At 34.0% G+C, this 26,138-nt stretch overlaps 1 protein-coding gene and 1 pseudogene across 6 annotated transcripts; both read left to right on the forward strand.

Annotated features, from left to right (window-relative positions):
* The first annotated feature begins 6,002 nt into the window (after positions 1–6,002).
* The window catches only part of LOC145566722 (echinocystic acid 23-monooxygenase-like), a 41,447-nt pseudogene continuing 21,311 nt past the window's right edge, over positions 6,003–26,138 (forward strand).
* Positions 12,535–26,107, forward strand: LOC145567647 (uncharacterized). Of its 6 annotated transcripts, XM_081626987.1 has the most exons (17): positions 12,535–12,785; positions 13,750–13,802; positions 13,917–13,992; positions 16,133–16,223; positions 16,329–16,393; positions 16,493–16,550; positions 16,645–16,691; positions 16,790–16,913; positions 17,002–17,076; positions 17,171–17,287; positions 24,389–24,545; positions 24,680–24,947; positions 25,050–25,152; positions 25,244–25,372; positions 25,466–25,544; positions 25,620–25,731; positions 25,830–26,107. In XM_081626987.1, exons 4-14 carry the CDS (start codon positions 16,150–16,152, stop codon positions 25,272–25,274), a joined length of 1,119 nt encoding a protein of 372 aa, XP_081483113.1. In that variant the 5' UTR covers positions 12,535–12,785; positions 13,750–13,802; positions 13,917–13,992; positions 16,133–16,149; the 3' UTR covers positions 25,275–25,372; positions 25,466–25,544; positions 25,620–25,731; positions 25,830–26,107. The 6 variants fall into 6 exon arrangements, with proteins under 6 accessions (XP_081483113.1, XP_081483112.1, XP_081483111.1 ...); XM_081626981.1 differs by lacking the exons at positions 24,389–24,545; positions 24,680–24,947; positions 25,050–25,152; ... (2 more) ...; positions 25,620–25,731; positions 25,830–26,107 and adding exons at positions 17,401–17,450; positions 17,565–18,446; positions 18,538–19,836; positions 21,068–21,199 and having other exon boundaries at positions 12,636–12,785; XM_081626984.1 differs by lacking the exons at positions 24,389–24,545; positions 24,680–24,947; positions 25,050–25,152; ... (2 more) ...; positions 25,620–25,731; positions 25,830–26,107 and adding exons at positions 17,401–17,450; positions 17,565–18,446; positions 18,538–19,836; positions 21,068–21,199 and having other exon boundaries at positions 12,636–12,785; positions 17,177–17,287.

Consider the following 26,138-nt stretch of genomic DNA (forward strand, 5'->3'; position numbering starts at 1 on the left):
TCGGGACGATAAAATCAACTTTGTAATAACATTGAATCACTTCGAAATTCAAATTTTACCATGCATGGCTTGTCTCTCTATATAAACTCAATTATTTCTCTCTCTTGAAAAAAAAAATTACCAAAAGTAATATGAAATGTGAATATAAAATGGGCTATGTTAAACGTCGCCCTCATTTTACATACTAATGCCCGCATTCTAACTAAAAAGGATAATTTTAGGTTATTTTTTGGGCATTAACTGGAGATTTGAGGGCTACGTTTAGCGTTCCACTTAAAGAAATTAATTCTATAAATCAAAGAATATAAACAACAAAAGAATATCTCAAATTAAATCTAGGAGGGTATCTTTTTGAATTTTTTTTGTTCGTGTATTTTATATTTGTACACAATGTTTTTTTTTCCGCGTTTCCATAATCCGTGTATTTTGACTGGGTGTACCATGCACATTTCACAATACGATTTTGAGATAAACTTACTTGGACTTATAAAGCGGATTCTCTTTATTTCATTCTTAGTTGTGGTTGTGGCTTAGTCCCGTATATGACACAGTTTTTTATCTGTGTAATTTATACTATAATACAACTTAGAACATTTGTCAAAAACTACCTAATATAACCTAGATTTGTGAGAACCTACTTAATAAAAAAATGTTATAATAAACTAACTAATAAATTAAAGGGAAAATATTGTAAGAAACTACCTAAGAAAAGGTAAAATGTTGTAATATATTACCTACTAGGTTAGGTGTTGTGCCATGCACGGTGATTTATAGTTATATATAGTTATAGATTGTTGATTGATAAGTATTCTAATCATAAATTAGTTGAACAATAATAAAAGTATATGATATGTAGATTTTTTAGTTGTAGCTTCTAATACGCAACTAAAACAAAAGTAGGCAAAAAATAAATTGAGCAATATTTATTCTAGTTGTAAAATAGGTCACAAATTATTTTAAGAATATGATTTTCAATTTTTAGTTGTCCAAATATTTTAAAAAGATTTCACAAATCTTTTTATTTTAAGTATAATAATTATTACATATTAATATGGAATATATAAATATAAAATAATATTATTTTTGTACATAATTTGTTTCCTTAATCAATAGATTTTATTTCTTTAAAAAAATAGATTTTTTTTTAAGAAAATAACAACTAAGGACACACCAGGAGATGACAAGTGTCATTGCTGGTGTGTCTTTTAGTATATAGTTATTGATGCCTGATTTTTCACCGTTCACCGACCTCAAAACACTCTTGAAACCACCACTTTTTATTCCCAAAACTAACACAACTTGCTTGAAATCGCGTCCGCCATACCTAAACCACCTTTCAACCCCAAAACCACCACCTCTAACCCCAAAAACCATCATCCCGAAGCACTAATTTACCCTCACCAACTCGGAATATCCTCCAACCACTCCGAAAATAACCTTACCACGTTGAAAACCAACCCTCACGGTGGTTTCAAGCCGGGTGTTTTAAGGTGGATCAACTTCGTAAAATTAAGTCAATGGTTGAAATTCGGTCAAAGGTAGTATCTTACAACATTTTACCTTTTATAAGGTAGTTTCTTACAACATTTTTTTATTAGGTTGTTTCTCACAAAAAGTTTTATGATTTAAGATATTTAAGTTGTAGAATGTGCATTGACAAGCGTGGAATTTCCAACGCCAACTTATATTATTTAAGTAATAGAATCTGGATTGACAACCGTGGAATCCCCAACGTTGTGATAAAAAAAATAGAGGAAATATATAATTGAACAATAAATGAGCAAATTTATGAGCATAGCTGAACGAGCTTGTTCATATTTAAACATAAATAAACGAGTGAACTTATTTAAACATGTATATCTATATAGGTGTTCAAGGTTAAGAGCCCCATCACTTAACTTCACCGTATTTTTGCTGAATTAGAATTATTTTTGTTGAACTGAAATTATTTTCCTGTACTGAAATTACTTTTACTGAATTGAAATTATTTTTACGGAACTGAAATTATTTTTGCTAAACTAAAATTATTTTTACTGATTTTCTATCATATTTTTTCTTTCAAAGTCCCTGATTTTTATTAAATTAAAATTATTATTACTAAATATTTTTCTTAAAAGTAAAATCAGGGCCTTAAACTCAAAATAAAGTTATGTGGCAATAAACTTTACCGCTTACCTTCACCATCGAACGAAGTTAACTCTCACGTCTCAACATTGATTTCAAACCCCATTCCCTTGGCTTGCATGATTGGTGTGAGCTAGTTCGTTAATAAATGGAATTGATCCTTCAATTAATGACTAAAAAAAATAAATACATTAAGAATCTAGATGCCATTCGCCAGCATTGCATTTTTTTTTTAATTTTTTTTGAATATAATGTCGTCAGTATTGGATTTTGAAGAGTAAAAACATATTGTAGAAACTAAAGAGAGAGATGAGAGATAAATATTTCATTAATTGCATTCATTTCCCTACACTAATTTATGGTAATACAAGGTATTATATATAGCTATATAAGGGAAGGCATGATCACATGATCAACAAAATGCCTAACTATACTCCACTAACGGATACAACTCAACACTACTCATCATTAACTCCTAATTTCTAGCTACCTTCAAACCCACAGCTACAAACTATAACTAATTTATTTGACTAATTTGAAGCAATAGACCAACACATATTACATTAATTCATATTTATTTTTCACCCAGTATTGTGTATGTAGTGTCGACAGCCATGCATGGCTCATCTGCATGACGCCATGACATTAAACATGCACTGTATTATCATAAACTCTCATGCAGCCTGGACCATACAGAGTGTTAAAGAACCAATTCAACCAAAAATCTAACCTTATGGTAGGTTAAAGCCCAGTAAATTAATTTTAGGAAATTTTGACAATTACCACCTACTATTGTTTTCATTTTAGCAATTACCACTTACTATTATTTTTTTTTTTTTAAATTACCATCTACTTTTAAACATCAAAAGTTCTCACCTAGTTGGCTCTCAACCACCTTATGACGTCATGTGGGCCCCACATAATACCTTCCCTCCCTTTTTCCCTTATAAGAAATGGGAGGGAAAAAGGGAGGGAAGGTATTATGTGGGGCCCACATAACGTGTGGTTGAGAGCCAACTAGGTGAGAACTTTTGGTGTTTCAAAAAAAAAGTAGGTGGTAATTTTCAAAAAAAATAATAATAGGTGGTAATTGCTAAAATAGAAACAATAATAGGTGGTAATTGTCAAAATTTTCTTAATTTTATTTTCTATGATAGAGATTCCGCACATATTCAAATAGGCATGTATCATTTTCGTAGAGGAGAGCTATTATAAACCTTTAAACAAATCAAATAAGACTCATTATGATAATGTTATGTTTTATATATTTAGAGTAATTTAGAAGGTTATATCAGATTATGGGTAGAGATTAGAGAATACCAAAAAATTAAAAAAAAAAAAAAATTAAAAAAAAAAATTAAAAAATTAAAAAAAAATCAAGAGAGTATATAATACCAACTACTACGTGGAATTTACTAGAGAGTGATGATAGAGGCCGAGAAGCCTACCTTTTTATTTTATTTTTTTTTTGTTTTTTATTTGGGTGTTTAGACAACGAACCACAAAAGGCAAGTGATGAGAATCGATCCTAAGATCACCTAAAATCGGGAGAGAAGCTTTAACCACTAGAGCTATCTCTCACTATCTTTTAATTTGTTGCTTTAGTTGCAAGATAATGTAAATGTGCTAATTATACTATTTGTACATGAATTCTACTTGCTTTAGTTGCAAGAAAATGTGACTTAGCTTCTAAACTTTCCCTCTTATTACAGTCTAACTCAATCCGTATTATTTTCCCATATGTTGATAACGTAAATAAGTCTATAAAACAACCTTAAAAGATTATCTCTCACAATTAAATACATTAACGGTCTTACGAGGAAAAAAAAACCTTAAATACAATAACAGTGGCGCGACAAGAAATTAGCATTATCTATCTATATTACTATATAAAGAGAAAGGGATTTTTGGGTGATAAATTTGACTTTTCCTAAAATGCCCTTCTCAATCTTTAAAATTACCTCAAATTAAAAATTATTATTATTATTATTATTATTATTTATTTATTTATTTATTTATTTTTGTGAAAAGCTAAACGTCGCCCTCAAATATCTAACTAACACCCGCAAAATAAACTAAAATTACAAATTTACCCTTTTTTAATAAAAAAATTACCCCCTCAATTTACCCCCTCTTCATACTACCCACCACTACCACCTCTTCATACTAACCACCACCACCTCCTCTTTTAACCACCAATTCCTTACCTCCGGTTTCACGATCTACATAGCCGCGGTAATGACGAGTAATTAAGGACAAAGGGAAGTCGATCGCCGGCAGAGAAAATGTTTTTTTTTTTATTTTCTGAATTCGCGGCAAACGCTTAGATTTTTCGCACGTCCTAGGCTCAAACGCCTAGTTCATGCGAACAACGGTGTGGTTGTATGAAAAATCTGGGCGTTTGAGGTGAAACGCTTAGTTTTTAAGAATATCCTAGGCTGAAACGCCTAGGTTTTTAGAATACCCTAGGCTGAAACGCCTAGTTTTTTCGAATAGCCTAGGATGTTTCGAAAAAACTAGGCATTTCAGCCTAGGGTATTCGAAAATTCTAGGCGTTTCTTGGATTTCGAATTTTTTTAAAAAAATTATCGCGACGTACCGATTCCATACGGTTTGACGAGCCTTTGGTGAGCGTCTAAGGTTGTGTTTTTGGTATTTCGTCGTTGTCCATAAGATCTAACGAATTTGATTTTGCAAAATTTAAAAAATTTGTTTCATTTTGAAACTCATGGTGGTTGGGGTGGTTGTTCGATGAGCGTTAGTGGCCGTTGACCACTAGAGAGAACGGTAAAAAGTTTTGTGTACAGTAAAATTGTGAAATTGAGGTAAAATTAATTATTTTTATAATCATTATTATAAGGATAAATATGTAATTTTATTTTATTTTGCGGGCGTTAGTTAGATATTTGAGGGCGATATTTAGCAACCCCCTTATTTTTTTTTACCAAAATAGTGCTCTGTCAAAAATGCATAACTGCTTTTGTTAAAAAAAAAAAAAAAAAAAAAAAAAAGCATAATTGCTCTTCCCGTTAAACATGCATTTAACTTTAATGGATCAACAAATTGACGGTTATCATATAGCACACCAAACCAAAAAAAAAAAAAAAAAAAAAAAAAAAAAAAAAAAAAAACTTCATTAAGCATATCCACTGCTAACTGCTAAGATATGCATGTTTATCCTAATAATAAAAAATTATACTGTATGTCATTTCTCTATTAAGCATTTGACAGTTTTTTTTCCCTCTAAACAAATCTCTTAGCTTCAATCCTCGAAGACCATAACTGCTCTTTAATTATACAGAATTATATTACTGGCCTCATTAACCTTTCACAAGAAGCTTGATTAACCCTGAAGATTTATTATTTCGTTTAATTAATAAACCATTAAAGTCAATTGTCGTGTTTCAAGAAACCATCTTTTATTTCAAGTATTCATCTATTTCGAGTTAATTTAATTGTTTCCATTATTTCGATTATGATGGTATTAGTAGAATTTGCAGGAATTGCTGATTGTTTGATTGGTAGACATCAGATTCAACAAAAAATACAAAAGCATATGAACATTTGTTTAATTTTCGAGTGACATTATCTTCAAAAAGGTAAATTTTTTTTTAACTTTTAGTGTATGTAAAAAATAAATTTTACGAAGTATATGTCATTGATTCACAGATTCTATGGTTTGTTTGATAATTAAAAAAAAAAGAAAAAACGTGATTCTAATAGCATGATATTAGATTTTGTGATTATGATTAGGATCATTTTTTAGGATAAACCTCATTCCTATATGCAGAATATCAAATTCATCTTCTCTATTCCATTATTTGAACCTCGTTTCAAATGTCTGAATATCAAATCGTATGATATTCAACCTGTCATAAATGATAAAGGAAAATATGGGCGAAAATGGTTTTTCATGGAACGGTATATATAAATAATTTTTCTACTCTCACTTTATACTGCACAAGCTAAGAGACACACGCATATAGTATAAAAAATTTATATTGTACACGCATTGCATGTACCTCTTAGGCCTTAGCTTATATCAGATAAAAAAAATAATACTAAAAAAAAGGTACAGAATAGTTCAAACTTGCCACAATTGGAGTAATAATGTGATCGATCGACTTTCTGGTAGAAGTAATGGCAGATCAGTGCATAACATTAAACAAATCAATCAAACTTTATTACGGAGTATTACAATATCTCGTGCACCTCGAGGGGTTAGCTTCATCACAAAGATTATATAAGGTACGTACCATTTCTATAGTCGACACATCGAAATTAAAAATCGAATAATTAAGATGATGATTATTCATGAGAGTAGTCCAAGAAGAGCTGTCAATTCGGACAAACGGGTCGGGTTTGGATCGGGTAAGAGTGGGTCAGGTCAACTCGGGTCGGGTCGGGTCGGGTTCGGGTTGGGTCATGCTTGAGTCGGATCACGTCGAGTCATACATCTTATCGGGTTTGGGTCGGGTTTAGGTTGGGTTAATAACAGGTCGGGTTACATTTGGGTCGGGTGAACAATAGGTCGAGTTTAATTCGGGTTTTCACGGGTTAGGGTAATCCTCGGGTTCGAGTCGGGTTCGGTTAAAGTCAATAATTTGAGGGTTAGAATCAGGTTGGGTCAGTCTCGGGTTTGAGTTGGGTTTGGTTCAAGTCAATAATTTGCGGGTTATAATCAGGTCGGGTCATATTCAAGTCGGGTCATTCTTGGGTTCAAGTCGGGTTCGATTCAAGTCAATAATTTACGGGTTATAATCAGGGTGGGTCATTTCCAAGTCAGGTTATGTTCAAGTCAATAATTTGCGGGTTACAATCAGGTCGGGTCATTTCCAAGTCAGGTCATATTCGGGTTCAACTAACTATAAATAGATAATTATCATTTTTATCAAGCTAATTATTTCTTTTGACTATAATATATATGGCAACATACTAGGGTATATAGTCTATAATTTAGGAATATAATTATCTCCTTTGATCATACAACAAATCTATTTAACTATTACTAAAACAGAAGTTGTTGGCATCACCATTGACCACGTGTCACTTTCTCAATAAAAAATTTCCCGCGCTAAATGCAATAATGATGTTATCTTTGTGTGTGTGTGTGTGTGTGTGTGTGTGTGTGTGTGTGTGTGTGTGTGTGTGTGTGTAGAGCTATCATATTTAACATTTTTGAATTTTAAATATTGGAAGCTTCTACATTACAACTAAAACTTATCAATTTATCATAGGAAATTGAAACAATTTTAAATAGCACACTAATAAATGACATCATACATTGAACTATGAATTAGACAACTTGAATAGATACTATATCATAATTTTGATGAAAATACAAAATTTTAAAATTACAAAATATACGTAATTCTTATTTATATTCATGTATAATAGCGATTTATTTTTAAAATGTACAAATTAAAATTAGGTTTTATATAAACCGTGCATCGCACGTGTTCTTACCTAGTATATACTATATTTAACTCTTAAATTTTGAGATGATGCTCCTTTCTTTTGCTGGCCTGGACCGACTTAGTCTCCCTAGACAAAATGCTTTGATCAACAATAATAAGGTGGTCGAAATTGAATTTAAGATGATTTGAAATCGGGTCAGGAACAATTTGGGTTGAATTTAGGTTAGGTCAATAACAAGTCGTGTTGATTTCGAGTCGAGTTAGTAACAGATCGGGCTGAATTTTTGGGTCGGGTTAGTAATAGGTCGGATAAAATTCGGGTCGGTTCAATAATAAGTCGGGTTGAATTTGGGTTGGGTCGGGTCAATAATAAGTCGGGTTGATTTCAGGTCAAGTTTGTAACAGGTCGGGTTAGGAATGGGTTGGGTTGAATTCAGGTCGGGTTAGCAACAAGTCGGGTTAAATTCGGGTTTTGACGGGTTAAAACGGATTTGGGTCAATTTCGGTTCAAGTCGGGTTCGGTTCAGGTCAATAATTTACTGGTTACATTCGGGTCGGGTCATCTCCAGGTCAGTTCATGTTTGGGTTCGGGTCTCACATACTCGGGTCAACTCGGGTCTAGGGTTGGTTTCAGGTCGGGTTAGGTCGGGTTTGGGTCATTATTTTTTTGGGTTCAGATGGGTCGATTAATAATCGGGTTCGGGTCGGGTCAACTTTTGACAGCTCTAGTCCAAGTGTAGTTGTGAATGCGCTTGGTGTTTTGTTGTTCTTTTTGATTTTGAACTGGTTATGGAAAATACTACCTCCGTTACATATTAGTTGCAACTTTCACCTTGACATGGATTCTAAGACAAAATTTAATAATAATGGATTAGTGAATAAAAGAATAATTAATTAAGCAAGGTAAGAGAGAGAAAGTGAAGGTAATTAATATATTACCCACCACCATCAACAACACCCACTCCACCACCGTCGGCCAGTAGCATTCACCCCACCACCGTCTTCCAGTAGCAGCCACAAGCACCTCGAACAACCCTTAAACCACCACCGCAGCCCGAACAACCTCAAAACCAACCCAAAATCACCCACAATCAACCCAAACGACGACATCGAAACCACCACCGCAGCCTAAACAACCCTAAAAACCACCCCCGCAGCCCAAAAAGCCCTAAGATCACCACCTCTCAACCCAAATGACACCAAAACCACCCCTTCTCAATTCTAACCACACCAAAACTAACTCCTCTCAGCCGAACCACCCCAAAACCACCAACACTCGCCATAAACCAATCCAAAACAGCCACCCTCATTCAACCCCAAAATCACCCTCACTCACCCTAAACCAACCAAAACTACCCTTACCCACCTTGAACCACACCGAAACCACTCCAAACTAGCCCATTCACCCCTCAAACCATTAGATCTAAACAATTAAAAAAAAAAAAGAAGAGAGAGAAAGGAACAGTAAGGGGCGACTTTGAATATGGTGATGAGCAGCGATGACGTTGACGGTGGTGGTAGATGCAGAGGCGACGTTGATGGTGGTGGTTAGATGCGGCGGCGTTAGCGACGTTGAGAATGGGGTGTTGGGTATTCTGACAATTTTGTGGGAGTTACCCACTTGAAATCTTGAATGAATCTTTGGAATGGAATTGTTTTAATTTATGTTATAAGTTAGATTAGGAGTTTAATGAAATCTAATTTAGGTAGTTAATACTCCCTCCGTTTCATAATGTTAGTCTCATTTACGTATATCGATGCAAATTTTTGATTGCAAATATCTTTAATCTCACACAAGAAAAAATTATAAAAATTAGATATTAATAAAGTACTCATCAAGACAAATAAAACTATATCTCATAGGACTATGTTTGTTATTGTATATAGAGAGAAATTTAGAATATTTCTTCTAATTTTTAAGAGTTAAAAGATTCTAAATGGGACTAACATTATGAAATGGAGGGAGTAGTGTTTATGAGTTTTTTATCAAGGGTATTTTTGTAACTTTCATTTGAAAAAACTTACTAAAATAGGAAAAAAATGGAAAGTTGCAACTAGTGTGTTGCATCCCATTTTGATAAAAGTTGCAACTAATATGTAACGGAGGTAGTTTTAAATATTGTTTGGGTTACACCCAAAAGCTTAGAGAAATCGTTTCGAAAGAAAGGTCTTTTTGGAAACTCATACTGATTTTTGATTGGAGACATGAAGGAGATGTCACAATTGCGTGGTGAAGCAACGGAAAAACCCATGCCTTTTGTAATATTAGTAGTAAAATATATTAAAGGTACACGTATTAAGATCGAGTACAAGAGTGGTAGATTTCACATCACATGAGTTGAGTAAGGTGAATATAACGAATGAAGGGCGTAAAATTTTATTGTTGTAATCTGTAATATCTATGATAAAAAATTACAACATCAAATATTCCGTGATTATCAAAAGCTCCATGTTTTCTAGGCAGATGATTAATTAATAGTTTAATACTATGTACTTACTACGGATAGCGGTGGGCATGGGCCGTGCCGGGCCTACCGTGGGCCGTGCCTAGGCGGGCCATGAACAGTGTCGTGCCGGGCCGTGCCGGCCCACGGTGGAGGCGGGCCGTGCCGTGCCGTGCCGGCGGTCGTGCCGTGCCGGGCCGCCCGTCGTGCCGGCCACCGTGCCGGCCCACGGCTTACCCTTTTTTCTTTTTCTTTTTTAAAAAAAACAATTAAAAAAAACTTTAAAAAAACTTGAATTTTTTTTATGAAAGAAAAAATTGAATTGAATAATTATACAATTTAATATTTGAATTTAATAATTATTAAATTTTTTATGGAGTTAAGTTATATTAAATATTGTTTAAATTATATTAATATTTATTGTTCATTCATAATTTACTATATATCATATTATTCATATAACTATATAAGTATTAGACAAAAATTAAATAACAATATAACATATTCCATAAAATTAAAAGTTGAAAAAATTCATTCATAAAAATTTATTAAGTAAAAGATAATATGAAGTACAAGTGTACAACTAACAATAATTGATGAATAACTTATTTTGTTATTTTATTATACGGCTAATGTTAATAGAGTACATAGCCAACATAGGAAATACTAACATTTTCACTAATTAATAGAGTACATAGGAAATACTAGAATTTTCGCTAATTAATATTAATTCTCGAGTTGTTGGTAATCTTCAATCAAGGTCTTCATTATCTTCTTCGTCTTCATCTTCGGCTTCATGTTCACTAGCTAATGCGGAGGAGCTAGTTGAACCAGAACGATCGGAACCATCGATGTTGTCGTTGGCCGTAAAAGTACGATCTTGGATGCGTTCTTGGGCATCCATCCAATCCTTCAAGCAAACACACATTTCTAGTGTTTCGGGCAACAAACTTGTTCTTCTATCGTCTAGAACCCTTCCCGAAGCACTAAAAGCTCGTTCGGAGGCAACGGACTATCATTCTCCCAAGTTCATCCCTATCCCTCTCATAATTGTAAGTGAAGCCATAAGGATGGAATTGAGAAATTTTTGGTTGAGTTGGGTCAGTACTAGGGGCACCACATTTTTCACTGTGTCGGTTTAGGTGCCCCGTACCGCCTTTGGCCGGAGCCGAATAAACATTACCACAAGTTTTACACTTGGCTTTTTCACCATCTTTACTTAACAAGAAATATTGCCAACATTTACTCTTTCGGTTTTTCAAAAGGGTCATTTCTTCTTCGGTGTACCATTCAATGAATGGGTTATCAGATGGGGGAATAGTATTTTGGACGGATGGGTCACTAGAGCCGGCAGGTTGTGTGTTGCTTGCTTGAGTTGTTTGATAGTTAAATTCAAAAGGCATATCATGTGCGGAGGCATAATAAGGTGGAGATTGGGTCCTTTGCCATGGTTGGAATGCCCCTTGTTGATCTAATCCGGTGGGAAAACCGGTAGAAAACCCGGGGTGGGTGGGATTGGCCATTGTAGGGATTTGCATAGTAGGGATTTGCATTGTAGGGAGGGGCATAGAAGAGCCTTCCAATGATCGTTTAGATTTGGCTTTTTTAGAGGAGGATTGGTTCGGGTTTGATGTCATGATTAATTAAGATTATTAACTAATAAATAATAATTAACAACAATATTAACAATTATAACAAATTAACAATTATAAGTTTATAACACTTACAAAGTAACAAATTATAACAAATTATAACAATTAACAAGTATAAGTATAACTAGTAATACTAACAAATTAATAACAATATTAATAACAAATTAACAAGTAAACAACAATTAAAATAATATTAATAATAACAAGATAAAGATAAGAAAGATCTTACAACCGTGCTTCAAAGCTTTCCACTAAACCGAAACCCAATTTTTTTTCTTAATTATTACTTAATTAGTAATTTAGTATAAGAGAATAAGAGATTAAGAAATATTAAGAGATTATAATTTATAAATTATAATATATGAGAATAAGAGAGTAAAAGAATGAGATGAGAAGATGAGTTGTGGAAAGAATTGGAAGTTGAGGGTGGTATTTATAGGTGAAAATAGAGCCGTTTATAGCCGTTGGAGGGAAATAAAGCTGCTGCCAACTAGCCGTTACCCACGGGCCGTGCTGCGGGCCGTGCCGGCGGGCCATTTCACGGGCTCGTGCCGGGCCGTGCCATTTTTTGTTTTTTTTTTAACGCAGCCCGCACGAGGCACGAGGGGCGTGCCGTCGTGCCGGGCCATCCTCGGGCCGTGCCCGGGCCGCCCGCGTGCTGACCCGGCCCATGCCCAGCTCTAACTACGGAGTAGTAGAAAAATGAAGTGAAAGTAGTTTAATATTGTTTTGGGAACTGAGAGATATATTAGATGATATATAATAAAAAAAAATGATATCTAAAACCCTTTTATAAAAGATGAGAACAATTGCTACTATGCTTATAAACAGTACCACGCCTTTTATTGTGCTTATAAACAGTAACTCTCAAACACTGTTGAAAATGAATAGCGGAATTCCTCTTCTGTCCTTAGTTGGCTTTTATTTTTTGGGCTTTAATTCTATTTGCTTTTTTTTTGTGGGCTGTTACTATGGGTTTGTTTGTTTTGGACTACTTAAATTCAATCTTCTTTGTGTATACAGAGATATATCCTCGCCCAATTGTTCTTTCCTCGCCCAATTGTTCTTCCTTGTTGTTCATTTTTTTTATTAGATAAAAATTATTGGTCTCTAGTTTGTGAAGGTCGATCTACGGAGTGAAACATGAGGTTAGTTATATGTATGGGTTTGATTTAATGTAGATAGTATAAGGGATATATACAAGTATATATATTGCTAATTGATAATATACTGAATTCGGTTTAATTACAGACAATTAAATTCCATACTTAACAATTGAATTCGAATTTTGCATGCAAGTATATTATAATTAATTATTGATTAATTAATCATCAATGTCATAACAGGTGCTGTATTCTTTGGGACGATTCATTACTTAATTAATCATTAATTGTTAATTAATTTCTCAGTTTTATTAAATGTGTTGCTCTTTTTGGAGAATTTTTCTTGAGTTAACTAATTAATTTTGTTACTTGTGCTGGAATTTGGGATAAATCATTATCATTAATTTATTAACTATTCAGTACTCATTAATTAATTAATAAATTAATTTAATTAAGGGTTTTGGGTTTGGATTGTTGGGAGAAATTATCTATTAATTAAACAATGTAATTAAAGGTGCTGGATTTTTGAGAGGTCTAGAGATATTATTATAATCATATATTATATTGGTGGTTATTGTTCTTGGGTTTTAATAAGTTTAGGAACAAAGATGTTGTGTGGTAATTAATGGAGTAGTATTAAATTGGAAAGTAATGTTGTTCTTTTGGTTTTTGGAATTGATATTTGAGATCTTTAAATTCATTTATTTGTTTAATTTTATTATGCTTTATTTATGATTGCTACTGAATAGTTGGTGGTCATGGATTTTTTAATATTTCTAGGTAATTAAATGTTGTGGCCAGCTTGGCAATTTTAAAGAAGTTTAAATGGAAAAAAAGGGGTTGTACTTGGGATTACTTGCGGTGTAAGGTGTAGAGTGATGTGAATTGTGATAGTGTACTTTTTTGTTTACTTTTTTTATCTAAAAATAGTACTACTATATAATGGAACATTAGGGAAAAAAAATAACTGGGTCTTCTCATATCTCTTTCTCTATATATATGTATGCAGAGAATATGAGTGCTTAGTTTTGTCAAGTAGTGAAGCCTCTTGTGATTTCTTTGGTAAGTTCAGTGCCCTTCTGTGTTAAATATTAGAAAGTATTTAATGTTGAAAGTTGGTTCTAATTAATTTTAGGTTTGTAATGGAGTAAATTGATTGTTTAAAGTGGCCTGCAGGTCTAGAGATTTTGAGAGCCAGGTGCGGGTTGAGTTTATATTCAAGTAGCCTTTTCTGCTTGTATTATTGCAGCTGGTAAGTCTAAAGGGTATATATGTATTGTTTGTTTAGATTATATATGGATAATGTTGCTCATTGGTGTAAGATGTGTGTGTAGCTCTGTATATGGATGTTAGATTGTGCCTTGCATTGTAGTACTTATTTATATGGTGTTGGACATTAGTCAACTAAATGAAAAAGATAAGCATAGTGCATACAGTATATTCTTTTACTGTTTACTTGGTTGCTCCTTATGGTGTAAGTTGGTTTTACATTTGTCTGTCATGTGTATTGATTAGTTTGTTTGAGTATATAACGGTCTGTTTGCTTTAATTAGAATGAAGCTTCGTATGCTAGGATATCTGTTAGCCTAATTTTATTTAGGTATCATATGGCATTTATGAGGTGACCTTATGTGTATATATAGGTAAAATTAAAGTAGGTGTCCTTTTGGGAATACATTGCATATATTCATATGGTTTATATCACTGGAAGTTTAGGTGTTAGCACATAGCTACAGTATATATCTTTAGTGGCTAATTAGCTGATTGTTTTTGTGTAGGCTGAGGTTCTTCCCATTCTTAGCATCCCACCTACCGAACTTTTTATGCATCCGGTTACTAATTTTAAAAGCATTTCAATTACTCGATTCCTAAGACTTTAATAGTTCTTAATTTTGTCCAGCTTTTGTTTTAATTATTCTCTTTAAGTTTTATTATCTATTAATCTGCATACTGATTTGAAACGAATGGTAGGAGTTTATATGGGAAAATATTGGATATATGTATCGTTCCTATTGGTTTTGTGTCATAAGCTTTTCTGAAATATAGTAATGTCACCATTTCACGTTATGGCATCGTCTTTTGTTGAAAAAATATGTATTCCTTTTTGCTCGTTGTTGATTCAGATCACTGACTGTCTTGATTTCCCTAAACCTACTTATTCTGTGGATGATGCTGTTAAGTGTAAGACATGTGTTTATATAAGGACAGAGGGTGAACGTGGTATATATTGGTTTAATAGTGGGGAGGCGGCCACTATTGATAAATCTAAGGAAACTGCAGCCCAGAGAGCAATCAATTTTTTAATTAAGAAGTATGGTGTTTGTGTTGGTGATTTTACTATGGATAGGATGCGTATGTATGAAAAATGTGAGAAGTTGTATAGGTTGAAACGGAACTCTATGGAGTCTGGTGATAAGAGGAAGTGTTGTGGTAACAAGTTCGTTGGTACAGTGGTACATGTTGCGCTTGACTATGTGGGATTCTTGCCTAGGGTTATTAGGAAGACTGGAGTGCTGGTCACAGGTATAGAAACAGTGTATTCTGCTGGCCAGGGGTATTTGTCTTGGCTTATAGTGACATGCACTCATACTAGGAATGAAATGGAATGTTTTTTTAGTGAATTGTGTCCAAATAGTAATAAGTCCAAACAGATGGTTGCAAAGAGAGCTATATATTATCTCATACGCCAATATAATCTAGATGTAGTGGATGCAAATTATGGGGCTGCAAATTTAAAGGGTGTCCTGTGCTCTCTAGAGAGGGAAAGTTGTTTAGCATTAGAAGAACGACATAAAGGATAAAAGGATAATGCTAGGCTTATGCCTTTTTTAATTGCAGAGGGTCCAGCAACGCCGCCTAGGGAGGGTAGTCAAGATGATGTTATTGTTCCTGCTCCAAGTACTCCTTCTAATTTAGTGTCTAAGCGACCAATTGGGACACCATGCACTCCTGATGTTGGCACAAGCACTCCAGCTGTCACTGCAAAACGAGTTAGATTTGCATAGTTGTAGGCTTTTCTGCCTGTAAACAACACTTAAAGATTAAGTGGTTATGTATGCATTAGAATTAGTGTAATCTGTAGGATGCAAACGATTTGAAGCAGTGCTTGTACTGTTAATTAGGTGTTTGTTACTTGATGTAATTGGATGTAGTGATCATACTTTTGTTATGTAATATAAATATTGTCGTTTTGCTATTATCTATGGATGTTGGCTTTGTTATTCTCATTATAATCCCTTTTTTGATTATAAGTCTTTTGCTTTAAGTGTATGTTTGCTCATTATAGTTTGGATATACTATGCTGTTTGTGCTATAATTCGGTTGTGTGATTCACGATGGCACAACTGGTGAATTAATCTTTTAGTATTCTATGATATTGTTTGATTTGATAGTACTTGATTTGAACAAGATGTCAAGATCATTACCAAGTACAAGTAGGCGCAGACGTGGAATAGAGGCTATGTCTCAATCTGCAGTTCTGAGGTTATATTTGCTGTTCAGTTTTGATATCATTTATTATTATTGTGGTCACTATTGTGTATGTATGAAGTGATGAGAAATATTGCTATTTATGATTGTGGACAAAAGTGGAAGCGATAGGAATGCTGGAATGCCTAGACAATTGCGTGCTGAACGCCTGGCTAATAACACTGGTAGTATTAAGCTCTATTAATTAATTCTGAAATAGGTAGTGATCAAATAATTGCAGACTTTGAATGTGACATGCTATTGAACTTATATGTATGATGTAGTTACAGCACCACCTGAAATTAAGATGGAAGTACCAGTCAGAAGGAGGAGTGCTTCAAGGTCTGTATAGGTGTATTGTACTTTATTTGTGGAAGTGTAGAGGTCCTTGTATAATGATTGTAGATTCCTTATGAAATGTGGATTATAAGTGTAGGACTAGGATGCATAGTCAATTGGAGCATCAATCTCTGAACAATATTGGTAATGGTGTGTTTGATGTTCAGTATTTGATATGTAGGAATACATAGTGACTATTGGTAATAGGGTAGTGCTTAATATATTAAGTTTTCTTGCTGCAGAAAGATCAGAGGCATCTCTTGAATTGCCTTTGTTACCTAATCCAGCTGTAATGTCACAGCATGGAGAACGAAAGAGCAGACGCAGGAGAGTGATTGAAGCAATGTCTGACTTACAACCTATGATGTAATCTTATTGTGAAACATGTTTAGCTTAAATGTGTGTATATGTGTATCTGTCGGTTATATTTATATATTAACTTCTTTGGAAACAGACCCAGAATATCTATGGAACAGACGAGCACGCGGAGGAGAACAGTTGAATCAGTATCTAACTCAGAATCTTTGAGGTAATCTTGACATTAAGCTTGCTCAGCCTAAATGTGTATAAATGTATATCTGTCAGTTATATACATATGTATATTTACATATTGTCATCTCTAGAAACAGACCCATAATGCCTGAGGAACAACGAACCCATCAAATCAAAAGCAACATAAGAGAACGGAAGAGTACACTTAGGAGAACAATTGACGCAATGTGTGACTCAGAACCTGTGAGGTAATCTTGTCACTAATCATTCTAGACAAACTATGTGTATATGTATATCTATCAGTTATATATCTGTATATATACATATATATATATTTACATATTATCTCCTTTAAAAATAGATCTATAATACCTAAGGAACGACGGACCGGTCAGACTAAAAGCAATATAGGTATTAATTGATTTACCTTTACTAATTTACATAAATATAATTCTTCATTATGTCATGGCATTACAAATACAAGCATAAATTTACAAAAAACTTAAGAGATAATGTTTGATGCAGCTGTACCAGCAGCAACTATTGGTTTGAAATTGCCTGGTTGTCCTATTCAGCTGCCCACTCCATATTATTGTGAAAAATGCAATGCAAAGAAATTTGCATTTGAGGGCTTACACTTTTGTTGTGGTAATGGTGAAATTGAATTAGCCATAAATGAATACCCTGTTGAACTACAAAGACTTTTTACAAGTGACGATGAAGATGCTATGCATTTTAAGAAATATGCTCGATTATACAATAACTTATTTGCCTTTAGTTCATTAGGTGGTAAGTTTGATGTTGGGAGTTATAAGGGAATTTTTGTATTTAAGGTGCATGGACAGATGTATCATAATGTCCCAGATTTAATTCCAGACAATGGGAATGTAAGATATTTGCAGCTGTATTTTTATGATGGATTGCAAGAATCTACTAAACGTACAGAGAGTTTCCCAGAAGTAAGGGAGGATATTGTTGTTATATTGATGAATGTTAGTAGAGATAATCCATATGCAAGGTTTTTTAGATCTTTACGAGAGATCTCTATTGATGAAACCACAACTATAGTGCTGAACAAAAATACAATACCAGATCAACGAGTATATAATGCTCCATCTACTGATGAAGTTGCTGGTATTTGGCCAGACAGTGCATCTTCTAGCCAGAGCAATAGTCCTCATGTTATTATTCGAGGAAAGTCCTCTGAGCCACATCAAATTCAACATTATTATGGGTGCTACGATCCGTTGCAATATCCACTTCTATTTCCAAGAGGCGAGTGTGGATGGACTCAAGGACATAAGAAAAAAACATGGGGTGGGAGTCAACAAGTAGCCATGGAAGTGGATCCAGTGATGTCTTGTGCTGTTCACACTACAGAGGAGCTACTTGCAGAGGAAGGATCTCGTAAGTTTATTGATTTTATATGTATATAGTTTATTGATTATATTGTCAGAGTATTGAGCTATATTTGAGTTCTTTTACTTCTATAATGTAGGCTCTGCAAGGAAAAATACAAAGGCGGATAAATATGTGTCAGCAAGAGAGTATTATGCCTATAAGTTACAGATTAGGCCAAATAATTTGCTTCTTCGGGCCGGGAGGTGTTTTCAACAATATATTGTTGATATGTATGTTAAAATAGAAAATACCCGACTTGACTTCTTCCGCAACAACCAGGATAGTATAAGAGCTGATTTATACCAAGGTGTGCTTGATTCTCTGGATTGTGGTGAAACTATAGCAGCAAATGTTGGTCGCAGAGTAATCTTACCTCCTACGTATATTGGTGGGCCACGAGATATGAAGAGACGATATTACAATGCCATGGCTTTGGTCCAAAAGTTTGGAAAGCCAGATCTTTTTGTAACAATGACATGTAATGCTAATTGGCCAGAGATCAAAAATGAATTGTGTGGTCGGGAACAAGCACAAGATCGTCCTGATTTAGTGGCGCGGATTTTCCATGCTAAATTAGTTGCTTTAAAGAAACAGATCAAGGAATAAAAATGTTTCGGTGAGGTTGCTGCTATGAAATATGTAGTTGAATTTCAGAAACGTGGTCTTCCACATGCTCACTTCTTAATAGTTTTGAAACCAGAATTCAAGATGAAATGTGTTGAAGATTATGATAAGTTTGTATGTGCAGAAATTCCTCCTGTCACTTCTCCTGTTTTACGAAAGATCGTACTTAGGCATATGATGCATGGTCCTTGTGGAAGTTTAGATCCTAAATGTTCATGCATGAGAAGATCTGGGATGCGAGTGTCTTGCAAGTATAGTTATCTTAGATAGTTTTGTGATGAGACCAGTGTTAATAAAGATGGTTATCCTCTATATAGAAGGAGGAATATAGGTGAAAGTGTTAAAATACGGGGTGCTCAGCTTGATAATCGTTGGGTAATTCCATATAACCCATATCTTTCACTATTGTTTGATTGTCATATTAATGTTGAGGTGTGTTCAACTATCAAAGCAGTAAAATATTTATACAAATATGTATATAAGGGTCATGATCGCATTCAATATACTATTATGCCTCAAAAAGATAAGATGGTGGATGAAATTGAAGAATATCAATCTGGGAGATGGGTATCTCCATGTGAAGCTGCTTGGCGGATTTTCGATTTTGATTTGTTTGAAATGTATCCATCAGTGTTCCTACTTCCAGTACATTTGCCGAACATGTAGAGCATTCTACTTAGACCTCATGAACGGCTCAAATTTGTTGTTTCAGATGATAAACGGAGTAGAACTCCATTAACTGAATTCTTTGCAGCTAATGCTGCTGTTACAGGTATTACTTATACTCTCCATGTTTTAGTTATAGACACTAATAACTAAATTGTTTTGTCTGTTACGTTTGTTCTTGTATATCATAAATAGTTTTTAGAAGTTCTGGTTTAGCTAAATCTTTCTCTGGCTTCATATCTATTTCACCATTATTATTCATTATTTGAATAGAAATTTATGTCATTATGAATTTATGTAGCCATGATATCTTAACCAGAACTCTATCCATCGGCACTATGCTTATCATTTTCATATAGTTGAATAATGTCCAGTACAGGGAATTTAATTCTGATGAACATGTCAGCTTTCAGTTGATCAGAACCTTAGGCGTATGAAATAGAAATGGTAATCATTAGGTTGTTTAAATTGTTTGTGATTATTAGTATAGCTCTTATAATGATGTTTTGTAGTTAGAACTTCGTACACAATTATTTAACATGGGATCTTGAACCTATGATACCAAGAGTGCAATTTGGAACCTGTCATATTCCTTCTAGCCTGAAATAACAGCCACTTTTTCTGGCTTATCTTAGATTTACAAGCCTTCTTTGTATTAGTACTGCCCTAAGTTCTGACTGCACTACAACCTTTTGCATTAGATGAATTTACGTTTTAAAAGTAAAATAGTGGTATAAGTAATGAACCTTTCTAAGAAAACATTATTAATGTAGAAATAAAGACCACTTAAGAATTCATCTTATTAAAAAGGGTAATAAATGGTGGGGGGAAATTAGCTTAGGAAAAGGTTTACTAAACTGCTCAAATCTATATAAGAATAGTGAATGAGAGGGAGGAAGAATGAACAATAAGGTGGGAGAAAGCAAGGGAGGGACAGAAAGGGAAATGAGATAGGCATAGAGAGATATATAAGAGAGTTGGTACACAACAACGATGAGGGATAAAGAGATAGGATGAACTTTAAGACATTTAGTAAAAGTATATAGATTTCTGATTTCCGCTGTTGAAATTTGCAGCAAAATTTTTGGTGTTTGCTATAGTTTATTCAGATTTCTTGTGGTCGGTTTGTGGTTTAGGTTCAATGTCTTCTATTGCTATTTCATATACTGAAAATGGTCTAGTTTTTTTATGAATTGAAACCAGATGGGTCCAATTCTGCAACCTGTTATGGTGCAAATAATGCTACAAAGTATAATTTATGGAACTCCAATTTCCAGGCTACAGATGGAATTCACAAACCTGCTTGCTAAATTCTTTGGAGTGTGTGATTCATACAGGTGGAACAGGTTATTTGTATGGAGAATTTTGTGAACGGTATCGATGGCATGCATCTAAAAAGGAATGGGTGGAACGACAGACAAAAAGGATAGTTGTTGGTAGATTAGCATTTGTTTATCCAGCTGAAGGAGAACGTTTTTTTCTCCGATTACTTTTGATTAATGTTCGGAGTCCAACGTGTTTTGAAGACCTTCGAACTGTGCATGGACATGTATATGCAACATTCCAAGAAGCTGCTCTGAAATTAGGATTGCTTGAAGATGAAGACATAGGTGATTTGTGTATGTCAGAGGCACGGGAAAGTCAATTACCTGTTGCTTTGCGCCGTTTATTCGCTACAATTCTCATATTCTATCAACCAAAGGACCCTTATGCCTTATGGAGCAAATTTTTGGTAGATTTGTCAGAAGATTTCCAGTATCAGTATCCAGGACATACTGATAAAGTCAAGAAGCTCACTATACGATCCATTGCACAATATTTAGAAGCCATGGGAAAATCATTGAAGAGTGTAGGATTGAGTGAACTATATTCTGGTGAAGAAGATGACTTTTAGCGAACTAAAGATATAATTGATGCTTTGGATGCACCTATTCCACAATCATGTATTGATTGTATAGATAATCTCAATGCTGCACAATTCAGTGCTTTTTACAATGGAGCATGTGCGGTCAGGAAAATCTGGTGCTTTTTTTATAGATGGCCCTGGTGGTACAGGGAAAACTTTCTTGTACAATGCTCTGTATGCAGAGATTAGGTTGATGAATAAAATTGTCTTGCCAACAGCTACATCAGGTATTGCAGCAGCTAATATCCTCTCTAGCAGAACTGCTCATTCAAGATTTAAGATACCAATTGATGTTGAGAACTCATTGGTATGTGATGTTCCAAAACAAGGCAGTTTAGCTGCTCTTTTAAAAGAAACCACATTAATCATTTGGGATGAAGCTTCAATGGCTAATAAGAGCAACTTGGAGTCTTTAGATCTCTTATTGCAGGATATATGTGGGAATCAGAAATTGTTTGGTGGGAAATTGGTTGTTCTTGGAGGTGATTTCCGGCAAGTATTACCAGTTGTACCTCTAAAAACTCAAAGAGAAGTTGTACAAGCTAGCATAGTAACGTCATATGTGTGGCCTCAGCTTATAAAATTCAGATTAACTGAAAATCAAAGGGCCAAGGAAGATCCAGAGTTTTGTTCATTTCTACTTGCACTAGGAAATGGTGAGTTACAACAATCTGAAAATACATATGTAGAATTACCTGGAAATATATCCAAGCCTTTTTCAGCCAATGACAACCTAGTGTCAGAGGTAACACAGGCAGTTTTCCCATAATTCTATAGAGGAGACTTCACCAGCAATTTATTTACAGAAAGAGCTATACTAACTCCTCTGAATGATAGTGTTGATACTATCAATAGTACACTTATCAATCAATTTCCTGGGGATCCAGTAGTGTACAAAAGTTTTGATACAATGTTAAATGACACGTGTGATGTGTATCCAACAGATTTCTTGAATAAACTTTGTCCAGGTGGATTAAGCCCTCATGAACTTGTGCTTAAAAAAGATTGTCCAGTAATTTTGTTGCTGAATTTACTTCCATCTGCTGGTTTATGTAACGGAACACGTCTCATATGCAAGGGTTTCTTTCCAAATGTTGTGTAGTGTGTTATTGCCGTTGGACAGTATAAAGGTAACTGTGTGTTTATACCACGTATTAATCTGCGGCCTTCTGCTTCAGCTAGATATCCATTCCAGTTTGAACGAAAGCAATTTCCTTTGAAACTTAGCTTTGCTATGACAATAAATAAAGCTCAAGGACAGACACTAAATCGAGTGTCTGTATACCTGCCAAAACCCTGTTTCTCGCATGGCCAATTATATGTTGCTCTTTCACGAGCAAAAAAACAAGGAGATGCCACTGTGTTTTCAAGCATGCCTCCAGAACCATTTGCTTCAACGTGTACTAAGAACGTGGTTTGTTATGACGTGTTACGATTGGCTGGAATTTGTTAAACATCTGTAACTATACACAAAATATGTTATGCACATTATGTTTTCTTAGTGAATTATATATAATTGCTGCTTTCTTCATTTTATACTGTAATGACAAATAAGATTGCTAACACCCTATTATACCACTCATATTTGCTAGAAGTAAAGACTTGTATTATTTATACTCATGTTAACTGTCTATGCATTTGGGGATATTACTATACATTATGATAGATGCGTGTGGATAAAGAAATTTCATTTTTTATTTATGATGCTATACAATATACATACATTTTTTCTGCCTGAATCTTATGCATATTATTATCCTGTTCCTGAAAGTTCCTCCACCATACAATGTTTACAATTGATAAGAATCTTAACCTTTAGCATTAGATTATACATTTATGCTTAATATATAGAAATGAAAACAATTGTAAATTTTCTATTATTGACTCAATACTAAATAAGAAATTTTAATATTCAATAAAAATATAATAATTAGATATTGAACCTATGTTTTAGGACTATGTGATCTGAATATGTATAGGGTAGGAAAATAAGATTTTTTTTAAGCTTTTACAGGTTGTCCCACTCAATTATATGGTTGTAAAATCGTGTGCAAGTACAAGTAAGATTTATAATGTACTGCCATATATGGGTTATACCTTGAAGCTCAAGAAATAAAACTCTCTTGACATCTGTGGTCACAAATCAGTCAATGTTGTATTTACATGTGAGGCCTTTTGTTTCTATATATATTCACAGAATATATATACATAATATTATCTTTCACCCTTCATTCATTCCATCCATAAGAAGAACAAATTCTCACAATTCATACTTTTCTCAATCATAAAAGGTAGTTCCTTTGTTCTTTCTTTTTTGTTACTGTTCAATGAATTATCTATAATCTAACTGTGCCTTCTATTTGATTATAATTGCTAATGTTGAAACTTCTTTATGCCTGCATATCTTGATCTTATTTGCTTCAATACATATGCTCCCACGTAGTTTTTATTATACCATGGTTTGTATTAAAAAAAATATAGAATTCCAACTCTTGTGTCCATTATATGCAAAAACAGAATATATGCACTTTCTGATCGTAGTTCAAAGTTACTACTTTTACTTTAGAATAGGATTAGGATCTACAGAACCTTACACACAATGAAGGAATAACTAATACGTATTTAGAATCATACTGTAATTATATTGAATCAGTCTGCATATTACTTTTCATCCAGTTTAACACTCAAGCTTTATGAAATATGCAGTATTGGTACAAATGTGATGCTTATATTGTTTTTTGAATTCATGTAGGCTTATAACTATGGATTCTGGGTATATTTACCTTGATGAACTCAATAGCAATAGTAAGGCTTATAGTGTCAAGGTTAAAGTTGTGGAGAAATCAAGGGCAAAACCAACTTCTAAAAAAGGAATCCTGTACCAAGGCTTATTGCTTGTTGATGATAAGGTACTTCAATTTTGAAACTTCTAATAATTATTATCTATACATTTGCATTTAATATTATGTAATACTCTTTCAAAAATTCATGAATGATATAACAAGAACATAGAGTAATGTGCATTCATGAATATTTATTTTAGGGTAATAAAATGAAAGGAGCATTATTTGGGGATCAAGTTGAAAGCTTCAATGATGCAATAGTTTACAATGGTGAGTATGTGATTTCAAATGCACCTATTAAGCTTATAGAAGAACAATGGAGGTCAAACTCTGGTGAGCTGCCTTATCAAATGACCTTTGGAGGGCAAACAGTTGTTTGCCCAACAAATTCTGAGATGCCAGTAGCTGGTCCAATATTCCAATCTATACATACTATACCTCGAGTAATGATACTAGAATCTAAATATGGTAAACAAAAATACATATTTCTTTGCTCAGTTTATATTTAGATGCATGTTTTGGTTCTGAATTCCAAAGTAATATGTTTTAATTATGTTTTTCCTTTCATAGATGTTCTTGGTATAGTTCTATTTGTAGAAGACAAATTACGAATTATCAATACTAGCCAAGGTCGGGAATTCCGGGTTAGAGAAATAGTGCTAACAGATCACACGTAAGATTATAGATTTATCCTTTCAATTTTAAACCTTTATGGTTATAGTACATGATTTAATAGTGCTTAATATTTGTGGCTTCACTGTCAGGAATACCCAACCTCTCACTGTAACTGCTTAAGAATGATTTAGCTGAGATTGCTTGTGATGCACTAAGTGTATGTGTTAAGAACTTTGCTGTAGTTGGTTTTACAGCATTAAGACCTTCTTTGCATAAAGGTATATGTCAGTTTTAAAATAGAATAAGCAGTTTGGAATACTGTTGTTCTAGCTATAGTTAATAACTAACATTTGTTGTTACCATCATTGAAGGCTTTTCATTGTCTACTGGTATGTCTACTCAAATTATTCATGACCCGACAGGAGAAAAAGCAGACATCCTTCGTGAATGGTATGCCATTAAAAACATATATTATCTATAATTACTAAATTAGAAATTTGATTATATGTATAATGGTCTCTGCAGGGCAAAGGTTCATACTCACCAACTTTTAGATAGACAGACCAAAATAGTGCAAGTGCGTTCTCAAACCACAGATGAAATAACATCAAATATTCAGAGTTTGAGAGAGAAAAAGGTCTTAATCCCTATAATAATGCTATTACTAAAGTTGCATTGGTTCTCTTGGCTATAATTCTAAAAAACTTAGAATATTTGTACTTCTTCATACTCCAGGCACATAACGTCATACAAGAAGAACGCCATTGGTTGCAGATAACAATTGCTGAACCAGACCTTGACAATGTTATTACTTACATTGGGTTAGAGGTGATCATTTGCGGGCTTGGACGGGTAGCGGGCCGGGCCTATGCTTATGTTTTTGTCCAACGGGCTTTATGTAGCAAACCCAAACCCTTTTATGCGGGCTTGATACTTTGTCCATGCCCGCTTGTTAAACGGGCCGGGCTTGCCCACGGGCTAACGGGCCTTAATTTTTGTTTTACTTTTTATAACACTAACTAATCTTTTTATTATTTACTTGTG

The sequence above is a fragment of the Chenopodium album genome, chromosome 11 (genome assembly GCF_948465745.1).
Source record: "Chenopodium album chromosome 11, dcCheAlbu1.1, whole genome shotgun sequence".
NCBI lineage: Eukaryota > Viridiplantae > Streptophyta > Magnoliopsida > Caryophyllales > Amaranthaceae > Chenopodium > Chenopodium album.

Excerpts from the sequence above, each read along its gene's own strand:
- LOC145567647 (XM_081626981.1), top strand. The coding sequence starts at position 16,150 with ATGTCAAGATCATTACCAAGTACAAGTAGGCGCAGACGTGGAATAGAG. Across the intron at positions 16,551-16,644 it reads AGAAGGAGGAGTGCTTCAAG|GACTAGGATGCATAGTCAAT; the intron begins GTCTGTATAGGT and ends TTATAAGTGTAG. Across the intron at positions 16,914-17,001 it reads TCTGACTTACAACCTATGAT|ACCCAGAATATCTATGGAAC; the intron begins GTAATCTTATTG and ends CTTTGGAAACAG.